Here is a 23,180-nt window from a genome sequence, read left to right as displayed (position 1 = left end):
CACTGTGACCTCGTGACCTGTAGTGGCAGAAGATGATGACCAGCGACTGTCGGTGAGATGAAGAGGCAGCGAGATGAAGAATGGGTCAGGGAGGAGCGGAGAGAGGAAGGATGAGGGTATAAAGAGGGAGAGGAGAGGGGAAGGAGTGCAAGGGAAAGGCAAAAGGAAGGAGAGGAAAAGTGCGGTTCGAACATGAGGGGAGAGGGAGTGAGTGAGAGGGCGCAAGGAGGGGATGTGGGGAGAGAGGGACAGACGTACAAAGAAGCGAAAAAGGTTGATAAAAGTAGGAGGAGGGGAAGGAGAGAGTTGAGAAAGAGGGCCAAAGGGCGGGACAGGAGGGAGAGGGAGAGGGAAAAGGAGAGGCAGAGGATAAAGGTGGAATGAGGGGAAAGTCAGAGGAAGAAGAGGAAGAAAGAAGGTGGTCCAGAAGCAACTCCTAGACGTGAATGCAGAAATTTTCTCTCTCCTCATTTAAATTTCGAGAAAACTTACGACTTTCGGGGCCAAAATTACTGCTAATTCCAACACTTGTATTATTTCCATTTGTGAAGCGGAAAAAGATGTAAAATCGTCAGTACTGTTGTCCATTTTAACTTTTTTGCAGAATTGTATGAATAATTAATTATGCGAGACTTGCTTTAATCAAGTTTTATTCTACTCCATTCTTTTTCCCCTAGTACTGTTGCTGCATATTTTACGAGCTTCTATTTTTGTATATTTTTATTTATGTGCTTACTATTTTTATACACTACACTTTTACTGTCGTTTATTTCCCGTTCGTTGGGAGTCGTTTAGCGGGACGAGGTTCACTCATGCTAACTCATAAATGATATAAACTGGAAAGCGATAGATTTTTATATACATTTTGATGCGCGTAACGTAGAATTATGAACCGACACTGGCAGAGTGACGAAGATATCCTGCTGTGCATTAGCTGGACTGCCTTGCCTCGCCTCGCTGAACTTTAATACTGACTCAGCACAACAACGCGTTCTCACCATGGAGACATTTACTGAGTCAGAAAATTTGGTCCTCTGAGCCCGTGTGTGGATTTTCAGCTAAAACATTTATAAAACTGAACGGAAATGCGTATCATTTAGCCTGAATAGTTGCTTATTGGTCTGAAATATTTGCTAAATGAAAACTGAATGCTATCAACACTTTTTCAATCGCAATATTAATGAAAAAAAAATGAACAGACAGAGTCATGCATTCTTACTCAAATGTTTGCTGGATAAATACCCCAAGAAGCGAACATTGAACATTCATACCCAGCTTCAGCCAAAGGATGTATTAAATGGAAGAAGAACAAAGGCGTGCATGAAGCCCCTTGACTGGGAGCCGCTTCCAATCAGGGAGTCGCCGCGCGGGAAGGTTTGCAGAGAGCAGCCACCTTGAGCGTGTTATTGATGTCAAATACGGGAGGCAGGATGCGCCGAGGCCTTGCGAAGGGAATAGGGCTTAGGGATGCGCCTGGCCTGGACTAAGAAATGGAGAATAGGGCTGGAAATTAATCCAAGCGACTGAGGAGGGGCTGAGGGCTGGCAGTGGAGGTGGGACTAAGGGCTGGCTGAGGGGGAGGGAGGGGCAGACTCAGTGAAGGGCATGCTGTTAGAGCCGCGGCGCCTCCATGCACTAAGCCCCACTAAGGACATTGGCACAGCGCCGCGACACGCCAGGCAACACATGCAGCAAAGTTTTAAGTCTCCAGCTTTTTTGTTTTTATTTCCCGTCTCTTCACTGAAAAGTTACTTCATAAAGTTGTTGTTCACTTCGAAATCTCCTACGTTCGATTTTTTAGGGAAATTTTCACATGACAATTCTTTACTTGCTACTACCGCTTTACAACCTTTCTCTCTGCCATCTGTCTACCCAAGACTACCACCACATACCTCTTCCGTGTTACTGTCATTAGGTACTGAGTAAGATCCTCAGGTGACGAGAGCCTCGGGTCAGGTGATCATCAGGCTTTTGTATCAGCAAACGCACATCATTCCGCTGCTTTATAAGGCTTAGTAAAGGATGTGCACGGCGGTTAACCACGATACTTTATGTGGTGACATTTACAAACCAGTTACCTGTAGCCTAAACATCCCGAGGCCCTTAAGGTCTCATGGTGATCACCCGACTGGAAACCCTTGTGACCCGAGAGTATCTTCCGCCTCAGTGGTAAATTCCTTGACATTATTATTACTCAATTACTACTATAATCACTATTACTTTTATTACTATTACAAACAATTATAGATTCACTCATACTCACTATACACCATGCAAACAACTCCCCATTGTGTACGTCAAATTGTGTTTTGTCAAAGAAAGATACAAAGTCCTCATATCCTAAACACCTTTATTCTGACCACCACAGAAGGGTCTCCCTTCACGCGGTACCAGTCATTCCGCAGCGAGTCTTACTGAAGGGTGTGGCCAGTGATCCCGCGCTGCAGGATATACAGAAAACGATCCCTGCCACACACAGCCGCGGGACATAGAAAAATATATAGCATTCCTTCCACGTGTGTTAAGCTTAATGCACGTGTGTAGATAACAGTATAAACGTCAACATTACGATAACATTTTTGAAGCTTGCAACAAAGAAATTAACAATACATTAACGAACACGCCTTAGTAACTCAGATTCAAGGGAGGACAAACAGCTTACCCTTGAGCACCACCTGTCTATCCACCCATCTATCCATCCCTCCTTTCGCACACCATGCTATACTATGTGAACCTTGCAAGGCATTTATCACTAAACCTGAATATAGAGCGTATGTTGTTACAATAGCCGAACAACGTTATAACTGAAAGTAACAATATCACTTTAAATTAATCAATGCCATCAACATCAAAGACTAATATCTATTACATTTCACACAAACAATAGAATTAACTCAAAACAATAACATTATTTGGTTGATAGATTCTTTAATTCCCTCCCCAGCGAGATGGAGAAAGGAGAGGCCACGGGGCCCCCACACACAGCCTCCATTGTTGACCGATCCCCTTGATCACGGCGCATCCCCAGCCCGCCGTGAGCCTCAAACACAAACACAGTGACAGACACACGCAGACTTGTAGCAGCAACGCCAAATAGACTCAGATGGACGGACGAGGGGACTACACCTCCACGCTCGCGGCAGGTAACGAGGAGTGGGAGCTGTAGTACAAACGGACGAGCCAGATACCACAGAAAGACATTGGCAGACAGACAGACAGAGACAGAGACAGAGAGGAAAGGATTATAACAAAAGCAGATGAAGGAATGATTAAACGAAAGACATGGAGGAGAGTTACGAGGATGAGAGAGTCTTGGGAGAGATGATGATACTGCCCGGTGGAAGAGGAGACCAAAGGAAGAACGCGCTGAAAAAATAAATAGGAAGAGAGGGAAGGAGAGGGACAACTTCACAAAGGGAGTATGGAAAGTTGTCCGTGTAAGACGTGAGGGAGAATACCTGGGGAAAGGGCACTTCATGAATGTTCAAGTGTTTGGTTGAAGAGCGAGAGAAAAAGAAAATAAAGGGAAGAGTAGGCAGGGGGAAAAATAATTGCGAATGCCAAAAAGGAAAGTGATCAGCGGGGTAAGGGAAGGAAAATTTATACAGGGGAAAGAGAGAGAGCAAAAGAGAGAATACACTGCAAAGGTGAAATGGATATGAGAGGAAGGCTTGTGCATGTGAGAGAGAGAGAGAGAGAGAGAGAGAGAGAGAGAGAGAGAGAGAGAGAGAGAGAGAGAGAGAGAGAGAGAGAGAGAGAGAGAGAGAGAGAGAGAGAGAGAGAGAGAGAGAGAGAAAGGAAACGCGTGCGAAGGGGAAATACCAGAACAGAAGAGAAGAGGAGAGGAAGAAATAGGGGAGAAGGAAATCCGAGAAGGAGAGACTTCCGAGACAGAATAATAAATGGCGGAGGAGGAGAGTAAGAAATGTGCGGAGGAAGAATCTAATAAGAACCTAATAAACAATTCAAAGGAGGAATGGAAGAAATGAGAGAGAATCGAAGAGAAATACAACAACAAAAGAAACTGCCATCTATACCCTCATCTTTCAACATACCCATATTTGAACAGAAGAAAGGAGACACAAGAGAACATAGATAATAAACAAGGAGGAGGATTAATAGTTATTTTTTTTTTTTAGAGAATGAGACATAATTAGACGAACCTATTAATAATCCCTCCCTCCATCCTCGCCTGCCCAGACATAATTATAACTTACTAATACTCCCCCTCATCCTTACTTCCCCCTAATCTCCACCACGAGGCATTAAGTCCCCCTTCTCAGAGTTCAAGGTGAGGAGTTTCGTCTTTGTGGAGGATGGAGGCTGTGTGCTGTACTTGATCTCCTCCCTCCTCTTCCTCCTCCTCTGCCTTCACTTCAACCTCTTCACTTTCCTCTTCCTTCTTCGATTCCTCCTTTGCCTCCTCTTCATCCTGTATCTGGGCCTTCTTCCTGCCTTCCTCCTTTACCTTCTTCATCTTCTCTATGAGCGAAGTGTCCTTCCACGCAGTCAGGTTCCCGCCGCGCAGCTCCTCGCACGGCACCAGAGGGTTACTGAGAGAGAGAGAGAGAGAGAGAGAGAGAGAGAGAGAGAGAGAGAGAGAGAGAGAGAGAGAGAGAGAGAGAGAGAGGTCGGGTGAGCCAAGAAATCCCAAGATATATTGCCCGACGATAAATTATTGGCACAGAGTTATGATAGCAGCAGGAGCAGCAGTGGTAGTGGTAGTGGTAGTGGTAGTAGTGGGTGGCTGGAGCAGCAGTTTAGTTCCTTTTTAAAACGTGGACCATTGTGCTGTGGCAGGAATTTTAACGTGTCTGTGCATATTGAATGTGTGTGTTGAGTGCGTGGATTACTCCGGGCATTGTACATTTATTCTATATTCTCAGTTTGGCTAAAAGTTTTTTGGGTTTTTTTTATTTATAAAAGTTGGATATATATCTGCAAGTGTATGGCGTACTATATGCCTGTATACGTTACAGGACGCGCACCCTGCCCTGTTAATTCAAGTTTGCATTTCCACTCTTGCATTGGGGACACATTCACACCAGTACCAGTTCTAAATGTCCCCTTTCCATGGCATTTCTCATATGGGTGTTCACCAATTGAAATTGCATTATTTTATCTCCGCACCACCGCCACCACCCAAATCCACCTCTACATCCACCCTTCCATTGTCCTCCCTGTACTCACCTGTCGGAGGGCGGGAGGAAGGAGTTCTTGGGAGTGGCGCGGAGGCTGGGCAGGTTGGCACAGAGGAGGTGGGCCAGCGTGACGCCCTTGATGTAGGTCTTCTGCTCCACCGTCATCAGGCTGGACTCGTGCTCCCAGAAAAGGCGATTGCCGGTCTTGAGCCGCGCGAACTGGTCAGCCTGGCGGGGGAAAAAGAAGTGAGGAGGGAAGCTTAATTACCCCTACTTAAATCAACAATAATCAAAGAAATTAATATAAACGCAGGAAAGTATAATATAAAACCACACTAGACTCGGAGGAAAAGAAAAGCAAAAAAAACAAAAGCAGGAAGTTTCTATATGCACAAACTAGAAAGATAAAATATGAAAGCAAACTATAAAAAAAAATAGAATCGAAAAAAGGAAAGGAGAAAAGCAACCATGAAAAATATAAAAGCAGAAAGCTCGAAGGAAGAGAAGAAAAGGTAATTTAGTGGGTAAGATATTGTCAAGGGAAGGGAAGGAAGGAAGGGAAGGGAAGGGAAGGCAAGGCAAGGCAAGGCAAGGCAAGGCAAGGAAAGGGAAGGGAAGGGAAGGTGTGAAGGGACAAGTGTGAGGAAAGTGAGGGAGGGACAGATACTCGAGCTGAAGGAGGATAAATACCACCATGCTGATCGTGCGAGAGACGGACGAGGTGATAGAGACGGTAGCTTATAGTGTGGGGATTAATACAAGAAATACGGGGAGGAGTTGTAGTGGTCGTTTATAAAGCAGAGATAAGCGTGGTGACTAAGAAAAGAGTAGTAAAGATGACTATTTCATTTCCGCAACGACTCCCCTTTTCCTTCTCTAAAAGTAGTCTTATATTACAATGAATCTAACTTTCCTTTTTCCTCGTCTCTCACTTTACTCTTCCTTTACATTGTTAATTTCCTCTATTTTTCTTCACAACCTGCAGTTCCCATCGATTTCTCAATTTTGGAAGCCTACACTCCCTCTCCCTCACCGCTCTCTACAACAAAATCTACGTAGAAAAACCCATCACCATGACCACCACCACCACCACCACCACCACCACCATTTCATGCCTTTCTTTCCATAAAAGGGGAAAAAAAAACTTTCGTCCAATTCACACGCGGAATATTTAAACAGTTTAACTTGAAGGGAAATTACATTATGTTCCCCGAAATCTTTTGGGAGTTACAACACTGGTCTATCAGGGAGGGAACGGGAGAGAAGGGGGCGGATTGGGGGGAGATGGGGAGGGAAGGATTGAACCGGCAGAGGGGAAGGGGGAGGAGGAGGAGGAGGGGCGGTAAGCAGCGGCGGCAACATAAGGCTGGACTGTGTTATGACAAGGTGTCGCTGAATAGACAAACTAGATACAAGGGTGGGGATGGGACAGGGAAGGGAGGGTGAAGGGTGAAAATGAGAAATAAAGGAAGAGAAGCAGCGTCCCCGGTGTTGGTTTAGCGTCTTTGTACACCGTCTTCGTCATGGTGTGTGTGTTTTTTGTGTTTTCAGAGCGTAGCGATCACCGGCCAACTGGCAGATGTGAGGATAAAGAAATAAAAGTAAAGAAAACGTGGGAAAAGATAGATGGGGAGGGCACCGTAAAGATAAAAAGGAAAGAAACCATGAAAAATGAAAAACTGACACACACAGAATAACCTGGTGAATTCAAGTGAGCAGAAAAAAAAAATAACGAATAAAAAGAAAAACACGACACTCACTCACTCACTCACTCACTCACTCACCAGGAGGCACGTGTAGGTCTTGCCCACAACACCTTCGTCAGTATCATTCTCCAGCACCGCCACCTGCAGATCAACGTCGTCCAGCTCGTCCCTGCAAATCACAAAGGGTGGTCATTGGGTGTACAGGGGGGGAGACAGGAAAAGGCAGGGGTTATTACGAGTACAGAGGGCCAAGGACGGGCAGAGCGAGAGTCATCGCGTCTACAGAGAGGGAGGAATAGGTTGGGGTCATCACGATGTTGCATGGAGAAGGAGTCATTGTGAAATCATCGGGGTGATGTCACAGAGGGTTATAGGTCTTGCGAGGGTCAATTTCGTGGTTTACAAGGGTCACGTTTCCTTCCTGAAAAAATTACCATACGACCGTGAAGCAGTGGGTAGGTCACAGGAAGTTGCGGAAGGCCAGTGCCAAACAACCCAGGTTTAGTTTTTAAAGGTCATCAGGTCACGAATGTTTGATTAAAAAGAAAATACGATAAAAATCAAAGGTTGGAGGGAAAGCATCACAGCGGCAAAGGTCAGGTGGATAGGTCCGACACCATAATGTAGTAAACAGAGATGATGGAAGAACAAAGTGGGGTCTAACGTAATGAAGGGAATAACAAACAACTTTAGCGCGCATCATATCACGTCTTTCTTCGTTATGTGTACACCCTGATCGTGATGACCTTGCGGCCGAGGCTACCTGACGGCCTGTATCTCACCCCGCCGGTGTTATTATTCATTCTTTTGATTGTCCCTTCCACTTTAAAGGGGAAATACGTTCAACTGTTGCTGAAACTTAATACATAACAATGCTATCCCGGTGTACCTTAAAGCCGAAAAACTGTTGCAAATTACGTAACCCTGGAGTGGATGCTTGCAGTTTTTTTGCAGTAACCTCCCTTTTCCTCCCCGCCACGCACGATTCTACCTTTTCTAACCAATTGATATCGAATAGGACTTGAATATTTTTCTACACTGCCATAGATTATAAAACGTAAAACACTTATACGAATACGTGTAAGCGGCCACACAATACTTACTTAGATTCATTCATACAACCAGCCACACGTACACGTACAGTAAACACACATACACGTCTACTCATACGAGTACACAGCCTCGCCACTCACTGGTACAGTTCCTTCAGGTCCTTCACGAGCTCCTTGTCCAGGCCACGCTCCAAGTCCTCCCAGGTGTTGTAGGCGTGCTTGTCGTCACAGAAGCGCCGCCACACCAGGTACCCAGCAACACCTGCACAGGAGGGGATCAGTCACCAACATACACCACACCATACCATCCTAGATCATTTCGATTATTATTATTATATATATATATATATATATATATATATATATATATATATATATATATATATATATATATATATATTGTTCTCTACATAGTCTTGTTCCTTATCACGTTCATCCGGGACTCCTTCCCCCACTCCTCTTACCCTGGTCACGGCCGCGCTGGATGTCCATGGCCAGCAGGTCGTAGTAAGGGTCGTTCCGGATGGACTCGTAGTGAAGGGAGTCCACCAGCTCAGTCTTCCCCTGTTCCTTCTTCCACTCGGTCGTCATCTGCGGAAGGAAGCCTTTAGTTTACCCTAAAGTGTGCTAGTTTCTCAGATTATGGAAAAAAATGATTTATTTTAAGGGTAAACTAATACTTTATTAAATGTAACGTGAAAATCAATGGCACCTATAGTTCAGTCATTGTTGAAAATATTGTCGAGACTCGCCAAGTCGTCAACATGTGGCATTTCTCATTGTAGTACTCACGGCGGGGTTCCTGTAGGAGGAGACAGCGAAGGATGCGAGCACTCCTGGGTTGACCTCGGCGATGTAGCCAGAGCCAGGCCCCTCGGCGCCAGGGTGCAGCGTGTGTTTCTCCACGGCGGGACGTCCCATCAACACGGGCAGGTACTCATTGTAGGTCACGTGGTCATAGGAGGCCACCACGATGCGCCTAGGCAAGGAAATGGGAGGGGTTATTCGTAATTAGCTGCAGAGAGAGAGAGAGAGAGAGAGAGAGAGAGAGAGAGAGAGAGAGAGAGAGAGAGAGAGAGAGAGAGAGAGAGCGACTTCACCTGGCCTCGTTGTAAAGGAGAGCGTCATCAAAGTGCGGGTTGATCTCTGACAGGATCTCGGAGATGCGGTTATGCTCCAGCACCAGCAGTAGGCGAACTCCAGCCACCTGCAGCAAACATACAAAAACAGTACTTATCATGCCTTCCTCGTTTAACCCGAGCAATCCAAGGTCTTCCCAGATGTATGGGAGTGAGGGGCGATGCGTTAAAGGGTCGGTTAAAATATCCTTAGTGTGTTGTCTCTAGCTGCTCGTCATGTGCTATGTGTATTTATAGCAGCACTTATCACTTTCTATTAACAGAAAGTTGATAAGCTTCCCTTAATATAGTCACTCACCCAGTCATCGTCCTCTTCAAGGTGGAAGCAACCTGCAAAGCTCTCCGGAGCAGCACAGTCTCCCACCTTCTTCTCTTTCTTCGTTTTCTTCTCTCCCTCCTCGTCATCGTCTTCATCCCCGGGTGCCCTACGAGGAGGGGGAAAAATAATCCAGTTGGAATTAATCACATTGTCAATGCTAGACTGAATAAAAATCGGATGCAAATGTGATGGATTAAGTGAATATAGGCATTGAGGGAGGAGGACTGCGACAGTGCTCATCACTTACTTAAGGTAACCGAAGTAGCCTGTCTTGCGTTGGAAGGCGATCTTGTCCGTGGAGCCGTAGACAGGTGTGGCGTCCAGGTAGGTGGAGACAAGGGACAGGGACTCACGGTGACCTGAGAAGAGAATGACTGAATTGAGTGATTGGAAATGACTGAAGGAATTGGGTTCACTAGCTTTTAAGATCATGCAACGCCTCCTGTATTAAAAATTACTGAAGGAATTGAATGCACTAGCTTTAAGATCATACAATGCCGTCCATAAGAGGAGAGGGAGAACAACTGAAGAGTCAGACCAAAAATTAAGAAGGAAGAGGGAGTGGGACAGCTTTGTAATGGAAGTGTTGGTGGGGAAGAGAAACAGGAATGGATTCTTTTTTTTTTTTTTTTTTTTCTGACGACAGTACTATAGTTTATAAAGTGAAGGCAAGCGTTTACTAAGGTACGTGGTACATTTCCGTTTGATTGTGTTGAAATGAAGATATGCGTTTAGACAAGTAGTAGTGTATTGTTAAGTCTTATCTTGAGTTAACGAGGTGGAAGTGACGTCAGCAAATGTTTTCCGTGTTATTATCTTGAGCGAAAGGAAGGAGACACTAACGAGAAAGAGGAAGAGTACAGTGCAATTATAAATGCTAACGAGGAGTACAAGGCAATTAAATCGTGCTAATCGATAAATGCCATGTGTATCTTCACTGGAGGTGAGGGAAGAAAGGGCGAATAGAGTAAAATGTGTAGAGATAAAAATATACGAAAATAAGGAAGATATGGGAAACTTAAAACAGACCGATAAGCGAGGAAAAAAAAACTTAAGAAGCAAAGTAATTGAGAGTTGGAAATAATCGCAGGGAGGGAAGGAGGCAAGGAGTCAAGCAAGGCAAGCAAAAATAGAATAGGGACGTGAGAGGACGTGAAAGTAAATATGTCCAGAGCAGGAAGGGGAGACAGAACGAGGAAAAAATATCGTGACAGTAAAATAGATGATGCGGGGGAAGAAATAGGGAAGACTTTAAAGGAAAACGTACACAACTGGTCCCCACAACGAAGGAAGCGAGAAGATAATGGAATACAGTAAAAAAAAAAAATGAAACGAGAGCAAAATTATAATATACAATGGCACGTTCTGTTAAAAACTCTAAACGAGCGAAACGTGAGTGAAGGAAGGCGGCAGTGGGTGTAAGAAAGGAATAAAGGCACAGGGATGAAAACAAGGAAATTCATGACGAGAACAAACATTACTGAATACAGATGAAAGCGAAAACCATAAAAAAACGAAATTAGTTAATATAATGGGAGAAGAGGACGAAATAAAAAATAAAAAAATAAAAAATATATACTGAAAGTGTTAGGCTAAGATAGTTCACGAGGGGGAAAAAAGGTGTTACATTACATCACGGAGGAGGAAGAGGTGTTCAAGGATCTTGTTAAGAATTCACGAAGAAAAAAGAAATATTAATACAGGAGGGGGAAAAAAGTAGTATATTAAAATGAAATACTAGGTGGAAAAAACATTAATTACACGAGATGAAAATAGTGGGAGAAACGGAAGAAAATCACTAGAGGGATGGAAAAGGGAGACAGACACGTAATGAAAATAAACTTTACGTTACCTAGGATGGCCTGGGCCCTGGCAGAGCGGCGGTAATTGATACAGGGCAGCGTGGCGTGCAGAGGGTCGTCCTCGGCCACCTGGATAGGGTCACAGTCCTGTGCTTCGGGGGTCTTGCAGCAATCCACGTCCTCCGCCAGTGGTGACTCCTGAGCATGGCGGGAGGAAGGCGGAGGGGATTGAAAATGCGACCAAGGAAAAAAGTTGCAAGGAAGGGAGGGTATATGGCACGTGTGTGTGCGAGGGGAAGGGGGCTATACTACTTTTTAGCTTTTTTTTTTTACTCATCAAACCTGTTCCTTTCTTACCTCCCTCCCTCCCTTCCTCCCCACCCCCATCCCCACTTACACCTCTCCCGCCGTGCCCTCTTACCTGCTTTCTCTATTCCCGCAGGTTGCATGCCTCCTACTTCCAGTTAAGCATGAAATAAATTAATGACAGTAGGTTCGGGTACGCGCTTGGTTATCTAGCTATCTTAGTTAATTTAATGAAATTACTTATCTATTGATAAAACTGAGTGGGTACACGAGTAGCTGATCAGACTGGAGCACTCACCGGGATGCTGAACACGTCCCGCTGCATGAAGTGACCCCACTCGCCGAACAGTCCCGTGACGGCAGGCCGCTTCAGATGCTTCCGCAGCACCTCGGCCACACTGCGAGCGGAGGGTAGCTTCCCGCCCTTCACCGAGCCACGCGAAGAGAACCCTGCACGCACAATCAAGTCATGACAATTAACACTCTTCTGTGGCAGTGTATATAACCGGTCATGCATAATTGTCGTCCTTTCATTCAAAATTTCATTTCAAGAACGTGGTGCTTGAAAGAAAACATTACCTCAAACCAGTAACTACATTAACTAACCTAGCAACAATTCTTATATTCATTTCATCATATCCTAAATGAACAGCACTTTCACTTCAATATTATAATAAAAAAAAAAACACCGCATCAAAACTACACACTCCATGCATGCTTTTGTGTGTGTGTGTGTATATATATATATATATATATATATATATATATATATATATATATATATATATATATATATATATATATATATATATATATATATATATATATATATTCTAATTGTCCTGAAGTCACTAGCGGCCACTAATGAAGCAGCCGTCCAGTGTTACGTACCGTCTGAGCCCATCGTGGAGGTCTGAAGGCGAAGGAACTTTGACCCGACGGAGCCCAGGTCTGGAGACTCCTGGTTGATGCAGGAACCGTCCACGTTAGGGTAGGGCGAGCCAACCATGCAGCGGAACGACATGACTGCGAGTGTAGGGAGTAATTGTTGTGATTATCATAGGTAGGGTGTAACAATAGTAGTAATAGGAATGTGTGGTCATGGTTCGAGTTGTAATGAGAGGAGCCATAGTAGTAGGTCATTATGGTCATGATGGCGATGGGTATAACAATAGTAGCAAGTCAATGTAGTGATAAATTTGAGTAAGTAAACGTCAGGCGTGAAGTTAGTGAAGGTTAAGTTGTGGGAGTGACTTATGACAGTATTTTATCTAAGGAAATTACGTGTATAGTGCCTTATCTTCCGTCTCTTCCTGTCCTGTCTCGCACTATCGGAACTCTCACTACAAACAACTATTGCTTCACTGTACCCTCAGCCTCACTAACTTCCCCCCACTCCCCACTCCCCACTCCCCACATCCTTAACCTACAATCATTCCTTTGTACACTAAGCAATCCAATCACCCCATATCACTCAAACACATGTCTCACCTGTCCTCATACCCGCTCACCTCTCCGCCTCATTCTTCTTCCCATCCATCCCTTCTTACTTATCACCTCGCTGCTTCGGCTACCCCATTACTCACCCAGTCTCTCGATACTCATTTCTTCCTATACCCATTTCCTGCTTTGCTCACCATCACTCATACATTTCCTCTCCACATTCATCTCTTTTTACCAATCACTTGCTTCTCCCTACATCATTCATTTAGTCCACCCATTCCTACCCATCACTTGTGTCACCCCCCATCACTCACCCAGTCCCATCTCCTCTGCAAACTGTTTGTCCACGTTAATGAGAGGCAGCACGTGTTTCTCGAGGCCCTTGAGCAGCCAGTCCTCAGCGCACCTTTTGCCAACGCGAGTCTTCCTCACCAGACCTATGATGGCTTGCGACGCCGCCTCCAGGAGCTGCCCTGTTCGCGTCACCTGAGGGAGGATAGTGGAAGTGCAAATGAAAGTTCAGGGATAAATGAAAAGAACTGTCGATAATATGGGTACTTTAGTGGTGAAGTTTGAAGTTAAGACGGATAGAAGGTTGAGAGAGAATAGCAAGATAGAAGACATGATAGAAAAGAAGAGAAGAAAATACAGCACTTACAAGCAAACCACCTCACCACTTACATTCTTCAGAAGTGGGGAGAAGTTGGAGTACTTTGGCTTCCCGTTAAGATCCTCGTCTGCCCAGCGCGCCAGCAGGGTCTCCTTGGCAGCCTCGTAGCCCTGGTGCAGCATGGAGCCTGCTGTCCGCGCAAACCCAACCTCGATGCATTCTCCCTCCCTGTCCGCGTGGGCTCCTGAAGAAGAAGAGGTAAAATATAGAATAGTAGAAATGGCCAAGTGTTAAGCTACAGTAATGGTGATGTGTCATAGTATACATAACAATTCAAGAGCAGCAATGATAGTTTAGGATAAGATGGTATACCATTTAACAGGTCTTGTATTTTGCGTCTACTTAGTAAAGTACAGCAGTCACGTGTTGTGGTTTCAAATTAAGGCATTTAACACCAACGCCACAACATTTGCAGTTAAGCGTTACAGCAAGTCGACACTAAACTCTCGTGGTTTCCTCCCTTCTTTGTGTTTACGGTTGAACTGAACGACTTTCTTCACCTCGAGGTTTTCTTTGTGACATGACGACAGCGTGGAAAAGGAGAGGAAAAACGGAAGGTTGAAAAAAAGACGAACGAAGGATAAAAAAAAAAAAAAAGGCCAGATAGATGAACTAGGAAAAAAAATATGGAAGAAAAATTATAGAGGACAAGAGAATGCATCAAGATGTGGCGGGAGAAGGAATGCCAAGGAGAGATTCAAGCGACTATAGGAAGTATGCAGGGAACGGATGGAAATTAAGTTATGAAGACTTACGAGAATCTATAGTTGAAGAAAGGAAGATTAGGAAAAAAAAAGGACATTGCGGTGGTATAGCCAAGTGCAAAGTGTAGGAAAAGACAAGGAAGAACGAAGAAAAAGAGGAGACAGCAAAGTACGAGGTGTAGAAAAGGAAGGAAGAGGAAGTAAAGAAAACGGAGCTGGGGAGGAGGAAAGAGGAAGAGGGAGGGGAATAAAGCTCCGTTGCACACTCATGATCAGTGTCCCCTCCGTCACCCCCCGCCGCCTCCCTCCTTTCATTCTGCACCCACATTACATTCCTCCACCACCACCACCACCACCACCACCTTTGACGCCACACATAACCACAAACTGAACAATTCTACCACATAGAAGTACAGCAACTTTCACGCCCCTCCCTCTCCCCCCTCACACACACTTTCCACTGCTGTGTCATCCAAGCAAACTGAGGCATGAAAAGAAATGCTGTCTTCAGCTTACTAACTCTCCTTCCTCCTCCTCCTCCTCCTCCTCCTCCTCCTCCTCCTCCTCCTCCTCCTCCTCCTCCACCTCCACCACCACCACCATCATTAATGCAGTACACATTTGAAATATTCGTTTGTTCAACTTTTTTTTTATGAAGAGGTAGTGGTGGCAACGGTGGTAGAGACAAGTGGTGGTGGTGGTAGTGGTGGTGGGATGCGGGGCTGGGGATGGTGGTGGTGGTATTGTAGTCATATTAGTAATGGTGTTTTAAATGCAGGTGAACATACGATTGCGTTGATGAGGTACAAGGTGAATGGATGACTGCTGGGGTGGAAGGATGGATGTGTGGGTGGGTGAGGTGCAGTGTAACGGGTAGGAAGCACAAACTTGCTCGTCAACAAGAGGGCGAGTGTTCGGATTAAGTTATTTAGTGGCTTTTAAACGAAACACGTGGTGATGGCGGTGGTGGCGGCGGTGGTGGCGGCGACGGTGGCGGTGGTGAGTAGGAAGGAGAGTAGTAGTGAATAAGCGACTATGCAAGTTTATTTTATATAGAGTTACTTTTTCTGTGTGATTTAACAAGTACTGAGACGGTTATGATTTTGCGAGAGGGGAAAGGTGGTGACGATGCGTGTTCTTGCAGATAAGATATGACTCAACAATTTTGAACCAAGTTAGTGAAAGGGAGAGAGGAAAGAGAAGGTTGTACTCTTTAGAATTTCAAGATAAAAACAAATCGACAGGCGCACAAACTTTTTAATATTCCACCCCTGGAGATGAGACATCGCACGAGACTGAGCGCCAAACAGTGTAACTATAGTTCGTGCCTGTGTACGGAAACCACTCCGTACACATCATTACTGACTACTGGAGTCTGACACGTGTGCACGCAGATACTCACACGTAGGCACACAAACACTCAGACATATGTAAACATCAGACAATCAGTTACAAATACAATGTAAACGAAGAGTATAACATTGAAACTCCACCCAGTATTTTTATCATCCATATTGTAAATTTGGTGCCTGGATTTTTCTTTTTTTTCTGTGATTCACGTAGCTTCACATGGTTTCGGGTTCCATTGCAAAAATTTGTACATGTAGTACACATCGGTTACTGACCAATGTTTGTGCTGGTGGAAATGTTTGATTAGAAAACGGTAACAGGTTAGATAGCAAAATACAACGAATGTCATCAGTAATTTTAGACAGGTTGGATAGGTTTGGGTCATCTTAACAGTAAACTGTGTATGGACCGGTTACGGTCGCTGTTTTAGGAGAGCCGGACAGGTTACAGTCGCTGCATGGGTAGTGGACACCAGGTTACTTTAGTTATAATGTAAAACTTTAGGTATGTTACGGTTTGTCGTTACAAGGCCAGAGGCAAGTCATTCTGAGCCTTCAGATTCCACCACTAAAACAGACAGACACGTCACCTGGGAGACACAGGTGAATAGTTACATGCACATACACCTACGTACGTACAAACGTGCATGCATAGATACACGTGTAACCCTTTTTCATTCTACCTGCATTCTCAAACCCTGCCTCAGTGAACGGCCTAGACTAAGAAAACTGTACGAAAAGCTCAGGTGTATGGATGACCGTGCCAGTGTATGGGGATTGGAAGTCTTCTTACCTGAGCATTCAATTCCCTATCCAGCCCATCCAACGGTACCGCCGTCACCTGTGCGGCGGCTTCCAATTGGCCACGTGTCGAGCGGAACGCCAAGGCTCGCACACGATTGGCTAGAAACGCGGCAGAGTGTCAGCTGTAGCAATACTCTCAACGTGGTGTTTATTTCCACATTCCAGGTAGCACAGAGAAGCAAATTTTTATACCAAGCCAGTGATAAGGCACTAAACAACGCGAGCATTGTTAAATTGCCCAAGGACTTAATTATCATCGTTACAAGGGAAATGGTTGACAACGTATCCACCACCATCACTACACAGGCCGGTGCCACTAACCAGCTGTCAGACCACCCACACCTTACCACCGTTCGTCATACACACAAGACATTCATCACTCACCACACAGGAGCACCAGCAGGGCCAGCAGAGGGTACACACGAAGAGTCACCATGTTCTAAGTAAGGTAGACGCGCGGTACGAGAAGGTGAAAAGCTGCCTATCTCCTCAGCCACCACCAAGTGACTGACCTCCATCCTCCTCCCTCCTCCCTACTTCTCCACTTCTCTCAGGAAAGGGAGAGTTAGACACTTTCTCCAGCCAGCCGCCCTAACTCTCACGCTTCTCGCTACGTACTCGAATAACTTGTTATGAGGTGGAGGTAACAAGAGGAATTTCCTTTAGTTACATAGATGTGTTTACCGAGCGAAGGACATTAGTGACGCGTCATGTATGAAGAGTGGCGCCATAGCATTAATCAATCAATCACGCTGGAGAGAGAGAGAGAGAGAGAGAGAGAGAGAGAGAGAGAGAGAGAGAGAGAGAGAGAGAGACTAAACTGCTTATTAAAGAATACTCTACTCAACTCTACTGAACACATTACTGCAATCATTACAACAAGCAAGGAGAGAATGGTAGGGAAGAGAGTCAGGTGGAAACAAACCGTGAACACAATGTCACCCACTCAATCCATTCGTCCATCACTTCATCGAGACAGACAGCTAATGACCAACCATACTTAACTGAGGTACTTACGAACCTATAGTTAGTAACCTCAGAATTTATATAGCGATGAATAATGAAGTAGGTACCTGTATATAGGTTTCCTGTAGTATTCTTGAATGACCTTGAGTGGTGACCCGCAGATAACCCATGGCAGTCTGTCTCTCTCCGTCCCTTCTCTAAACGAGAGTAGACAAAGCAGGAATGTTTGCTTGCCGCAGGACAGGTGGCTGATGGCTGATAGGTAGTGAAAGTGAGCAGGTGTAGAAGGAAAGAGCGAGAATTCAAGCTCTGAAATATGATAGGGAAAAGAAAAAATCAAGAATATAAGAAGGCTGCATGCAATTAAGTCAGCTGACCTACACGAGAGCGAAGGTGGCTGATAGGATGATGCAAGAAGAAATGTCACGAAATGGAGAAGAAAGATGGAAGAGGAACAATAAAATAAGGAGACTCCAAACAACCAGTTCACCTGCACGTGTGTGTGTGTGTGTGAGAGAGAGAGAGAGAGAGAGAGAGAGAGAGAGAGAGAGTTTACACAGTATACCCTCGCAAACATAACATAGTGATGTGTACTCTCTAATGGTATTCCGATAAGGGCAGTCACGAGGCAGGAAGATTCTCCACATAAGGAAAGGACAACCAACGCTGCCTCACTCTTGTTAACTTATTAGTGATATGATGTCCTAGCTAAATGGACAGAAAACACACACACACACACACTGCACCATTAAGATGGGCCTATACTAATCATGGGTGAAGAAGGCACTGCCCTAGCTCACTCTCGCACTAGTAAGTAGGACAGATCACACACAATCAAAGAGGAAAGGATTCACAAACCACGCATTTGCTATAAGGTAGAATTCAATGTTTAAGTTTCGTAAATATCGTAAATAATACACGAAAAGTAGAAGGAAAATTGAAAGCCAATAAACAGGTGACAAGACTGCTGCACATGGAGATCAAAACACAACATAGTTACTGACAGTTGAGAAAGCAGTGTGAAGTGTTCCGCCAAACGACGTGGGCGGTGATGGGGGAGGCGACTTTCCTTTCCATACCAGACTCGGCGGATGCTGCACCGCCCGAGGGGAGGAGAATACCCACCTATTTGCTTACCTATGTGGAATTTTAGTAGTTCCATGTTTGATGTTCTCCATTCTTTACAGTAAACCTTGACTTTTATTCAATACGGTATATATGGAATGATAGTAGAGGGCTCACACACATTCATTAATCACTTTACAGTGTACTCCTAAGGCCGTCTTGGTACTGTTCTGTGGAAAACTGTATTTTCCAATATCCTTCACTGCCTCTTCCTAATCTTCTTTGCATATTATGTCCTCTTGTCCTTGCAGCTTCTGTCACCACCAGCACCGGCCAGGTCTTGCTTGTCTATATTTTTTTCAATTAATGCCATTAACTATTTTACACAATGTTATTAGGTCTCCTTTTTCTCTTCTATCTTGTAAGGTTGGCAGTCCCATTTCCTTCAGCCTTTCCTCATATGTTAGGTTCTTTAGTCCGGCACCATACGTGTAGCTATCCTCCTGGACCCCTTCTGATTTTCTTATATCCTTTTACAAGCTCGGCGACCACACCACTACTGTATATTCCAACTTTGGACGTATCATACTCGTACGAATTTTTTCATCATATCCTTGTGTGTGTGTGTGTGTGTGTGTGTGTGTGTGTGTGTGTGTGTTACTCACCACGGTCGTCTGCTGGTTACCCAGCCAGCCATTCCCCTACGGAGAGAGCTCAGAGCTCGTAGTGACCGATCTTCGGGTAGGACTGAGACCACAACACACACCGGGAAAGCGAGGCCACAAGCCCTCGAGTTACATTCCGGACCTATTTACTGCTAGGTGAACAGGCGCTACACATTAACAGGCGTGCCCATTTGCCTCGCCGCTTCCCGGGACTCGAACCCAGGCCCTCTCGACTGTGAGTCGAGCGTGCTAACCACTACATTACGCGGTGTGTGTGTGTGTGTGTGTGTGTGCGTGTCCATCTTTTGTTGCTGTGGGCAGATGTTTATTTTAATTTTGTTTACTTATTTTTTCTCTCTCTCTCTCTCTCTCTCTCTCTCTCTCTCTCTCTCTCTCTACTGTACGTGTACATGTCTACAAGGAAGCAGACAAATATCAGAAAACGAAAGAAAACGCGTCTCTTCATGGGGCACCAATCTAGACTGGGCCTGGGTGTGGCAGTCGGGATGCAGGGTGGCAGGTGCCAGTTGAATGTTTTGAATAGACATTTTTTGTGGACATTGGTATTAAATGACATTACTGTATTGTTCATCTCATACATCCTGCCTTCAGTGATAGTTTCCAAGGTACTGTTTTACTTTTATAACTCATTAGTGAAATGTTTTCTGTAATTCTTACTTTGAAGACTGGTTTTCATCCTTACTAAGTTTCTTTGTTGCTGATGTTATTCTCAAGGTTTTTTCTTATTGTTCTTATTGTTACTGATTGTTATGAAAATTGTCATCTTTCTGGTTCACAAGACATTAACAAGGATATTATTAAAAAGTTTACATAATCTATATCAAGTTATTATTCTTGAGAGCAACAACATTTTACTTAATTATATTCCTTCTGAAGAGAGAAAAAATTGACAGATTTTTCAATTAAATTTATATTCACGCAAGCTACTGCATTTTGCAACCTTATGTTCCTTGTGGAGGCACTATGGTCCCCTGGAAGGCTTTTTGTCTGAGCCAGGTGGTGCGGCACGGGGTGCTGGGCAGACAAATCTTGGAGGGCCCAGGCAAGTAAGGGTGGAGAGATGGTGGCAGTGAAATGTTTCCATTGCTGTCTTGGAAAGTCTCGCAGAGTGCAATGGCCAGACGAGGAACTGCACAGGCAGTTCCATTAACAGTGTGCACCAGCCTGTAAATAGAGTGAAGATGATTGGATGCATGTGAGGCAGAGTTACACAGCTTGTCTCTATAAACAAGCTATGCATGAGAAAATTTTGGTACTGCATGCATATCTAAATTGTAAGAATTTTCTAGTCTAAATATAAATAGGATTGTTTGGTAGTAGTATACACATAGTGTGTTTCATAACCAGCTGAGTAGATTATAACTGGAAGTCAAAATGAGCCAGTCAATTCAACATGGAGAATTATGAAAAGGGATTAAACCTTTCCCTGCCGTTTGCATCCCTGTAGGTGATGTTGAGGCGAGCAGACTGGTAATCAGTGCAGTTGGAGGCAGAGGAGATCTCACCATACATCCCCCTGCCTGGCATCCATGCCTCTATGTCTGTCTTTGTGTAGGCTGGGGCACCAAGATCATGTAGAGGCATATCCAACACCTGCAGACATAAGTTATGCATGAACTTTTTGTGGTGTCAGCTCCATCTCATATCTATCAACAAATCCTACAATATCAGACACACATACTAAATTGATTTCATGTTTCTTTCCCATTCACCTGGAAATGGATTCCCAGCCTTGAGAAAAGTTCCTTCTGTAGGAGCACCATTTCAGAGTAGAGGTCATGGCTCTCTTGTCCTGTATCTGCTGCTGTTGCACCAAACATCTCTACTTTGGTAAATGCATGAACCCTGTGGGGAAATCATGGCTTATGTATCTTCTGTATAAGTACTGCATTGCTGAATGGGAAAGTGGTGACCCTGAGGCAACATGCTATTATGATTTAGTAGTTATTCCTAGAGACCAACAAGTTTAGGGCATCTCATGTCTTCCTTCATTGTTATTGAACTTCTTCCTCTTTAAGCATATTTCACCTCCATTCCTCAGGTAAAGCTCACCTGTAGATACCTCTCTCCTCTGCCTGAGCTGAGCTTTCAGCCCGGTAGCAGCGAGAGACAGCTGCCAACTTCAGGGGTAACTTGTGGCTCTCCAGCTGCCTCCCTCTCAGGTATCCACCAAGGGCCATCTCTGCTGTGCCAGCTAAACACACACCTTCACTTGGTCCCACTATATGGTAAACCTATAATGTGTTGAGATTAACCCCTTCAGTACTATGATGCATTTTCATATTTATTCTGCTTACTATTTGGGAATTTTATACATCTTCGGATACTTATGTGGGGATCAAAATAGTGAATATTGTGACCATTAATCTTCTGAACTCCATAAACTCTTCCTAATGTCAATAAAATAATTTAATCACACCCAAACTCATGGTAAAAAGCATCCTAGTGTTGAAAGAGTTAACAATAATTTTATGGACTGACAGCTGAAAAACAGGACACAAAGGTATGCAACATAATTTATGAAAATTATTCGTTCATTAAAAAAAACAGATTGTGCATGAGAATAAAAAACAATGGATAAGGATATATCAGAAAATTATAGAAAAATTCATCCTTATAAGAAAGGTGAGATGTCAGTAATATAATTACTATATGGATATGTACAGGGGCATTTCAGGTGTCAGTGCAGCTGTGTAGTACCTGTGAGTGTTCTCCCTGTGTATTCATGCCACAGTCCTCGATGATCTCCGAGTAGAGCAGGTCAGGCACAGACATGAGGGTGAAGCCTTTCTTCAGCAGGTGTGACACTGAATACCTAGAGTTACAGTGTGATGGAAATGACCAGAAGCATTAAAACACACACACACACTCTCTCTCTCTCTCTCTCTCTCTCTCTCTCTCCATCAAAATATAGACCCAGAGTTAGCATGTAGTACAATTAAAATTTGGAATAGCAGACAACCAAACTAAGCGAGCAAAGCTTTGTATTTACTTGATGAGGGCGTGCTCCAGCTGTGCCAGTGCCCCCTTGAAGAAGTAGCTGCGAGTCCCAGTCACATTACCCAGATTCTCTGTCCTCAAGATGTCCAACCGCTGGCCAAGCTGCCCGAGCTCCAGTGGGGTAAAGGAGAACTGTGGTTTAGGATTGACATACTCCAGGACCTTTGGTTCCTCTCCGTACGCCCATAGGTGAGGACTGGCATCGTTAGGGATATTGAGAGCCTCCTTTTCTAGTTCTTCCTGTACCAACTGGTACTCGTGCGAACTCTCACTCACTGATTCCAACTTCTGTCTCAGCTGCAGCACCTTGTGTATGTCGCCAACATTTTTCCGGTGCTGAATGAGTCGCTCAATGTACTTTGTATTGCTTGGGTTGTAGAGATACTCATAATTCAACTTCGGTCTTTGAGTCCTGTTTGGATCTCTGGTTGTTGTACACAGTTTTCTTATACACGAGTATGTTTGATGTGGTGAAGCTCTTATGAGGTTGATGGGAGTCCTCGCAGTGTTCATAATCAATTCCATATCATACGCAATGGCTCTTAGGGAAGGATCATCCAGATAAGGTGGTCTCTGGAAAAATCTAAACAAATATTGGTGGCCGATATATCCAAGTGTAAGACACCGGTATAGGTGTGTCGACGGGTTGTTGTTACTACTGGTGGTGTTGACGTCGCTTACTGCACCAAAGTCCAATACTTCCTCCTTAGAGCATCCTCATCATTGCAGTGCAACTCATCACCTATCATATCTTGAAAATGTTCTTTAAATTCTCCATATTTGATACATATATGAGAAAATTTCTTATGTCTTACTGGTGCATGTAGAAAAAAAATTCGGTCAAGTTTTGAATCGCCAGCCTTTCCCTCCATGACCAGTTATCCTATCCTACGACCTGCACCAAAGATTATTAGGAATTTTCACATAAAAAAAATACAAAGAAAAATAAAGTAGTAAAAGTCTCAATTTTCGATATCGATTAATGTAAAAATTTATGGTAAGCATGAAACAACATAACAATTTAATGT

At 44.3% G+C, this 23,180-nt stretch overlaps 2 protein-coding genes across 2 annotated transcripts; both read right to left on the bottom strand.

Annotated features, from left to right (window-relative positions):
* Window positions 1-2,336: 2,336 nt before the first annotated feature.
* LOC123511382 (peroxidase-like) lies at window positions 2,337-16,977 on the bottom strand. The gene is made up of 15 exons (XM_045267209.1): window positions 16,820-16,977; window positions 13,590-13,762; window positions 13,223-13,394; window positions 12,357-12,491; window positions 11,764-11,915; window positions 11,210-11,357; window positions 9,605-9,716; window positions 9,337-9,463; window positions 9,000-9,106; window positions 8,692-8,878; window positions 8,364-8,490; window positions 8,041-8,161; window positions 6,926-7,016; window positions 5,191-5,369; window positions 2,337-4,553 (listed from the first exon to the last, which is right to left on the bottom strand). The coding sequence occupies exons 1-15, from the start codon at window positions 16,869-16,871 to the stop codon at window positions 4,280-4,282; spliced, it is 2,157 nt and encodes a 718-aa protein (XP_045123144.1). The 5' UTR covers window positions 16,872-16,977; the 3' UTR covers window positions 2,337-4,279.
* Window positions 16,978-19,963: 2,986 nt separating this feature from the next.
* LOC123511638 (serine--tRNA ligase, mitochondrial-like) lies at window positions 19,964-22,859 on the bottom strand. Its single transcript, XM_045267669.1, has 6 exons — window positions 22,145-22,859; window positions 21,853-21,967; window positions 21,205-21,386; window positions 20,865-20,997; window positions 20,573-20,745; window positions 19,964-20,316 (listed from the first exon to the last, which is right to left on the bottom strand). The coding sequence occupies exons 1-6, from the start codon at window positions 22,675-22,677 to the stop codon at window positions 20,094-20,096; spliced, it is 1,359 nt and encodes a 452-aa protein (XP_045123604.1). The 5' UTR covers window positions 22,678-22,859; the 3' UTR covers window positions 19,964-20,093.
* Window positions 22,860-23,180: the final 321 nt, after the last annotated feature.

The sequence above is a fragment of the Portunus trituberculatus genome, chromosome 31, assembly GCF_017591435.1.
Source record: "Portunus trituberculatus isolate SZX2019 chromosome 31, ASM1759143v1, whole genome shotgun sequence".
Taxonomy (NCBI): Eukaryota; Metazoa; Arthropoda; class Malacostraca; order Decapoda; family Portunidae; genus Portunus; species Portunus trituberculatus.
Note: the sequence above shows the minus strand (reverse complement) of the source record. Positions and strands in the feature narration are given on the sequence as shown.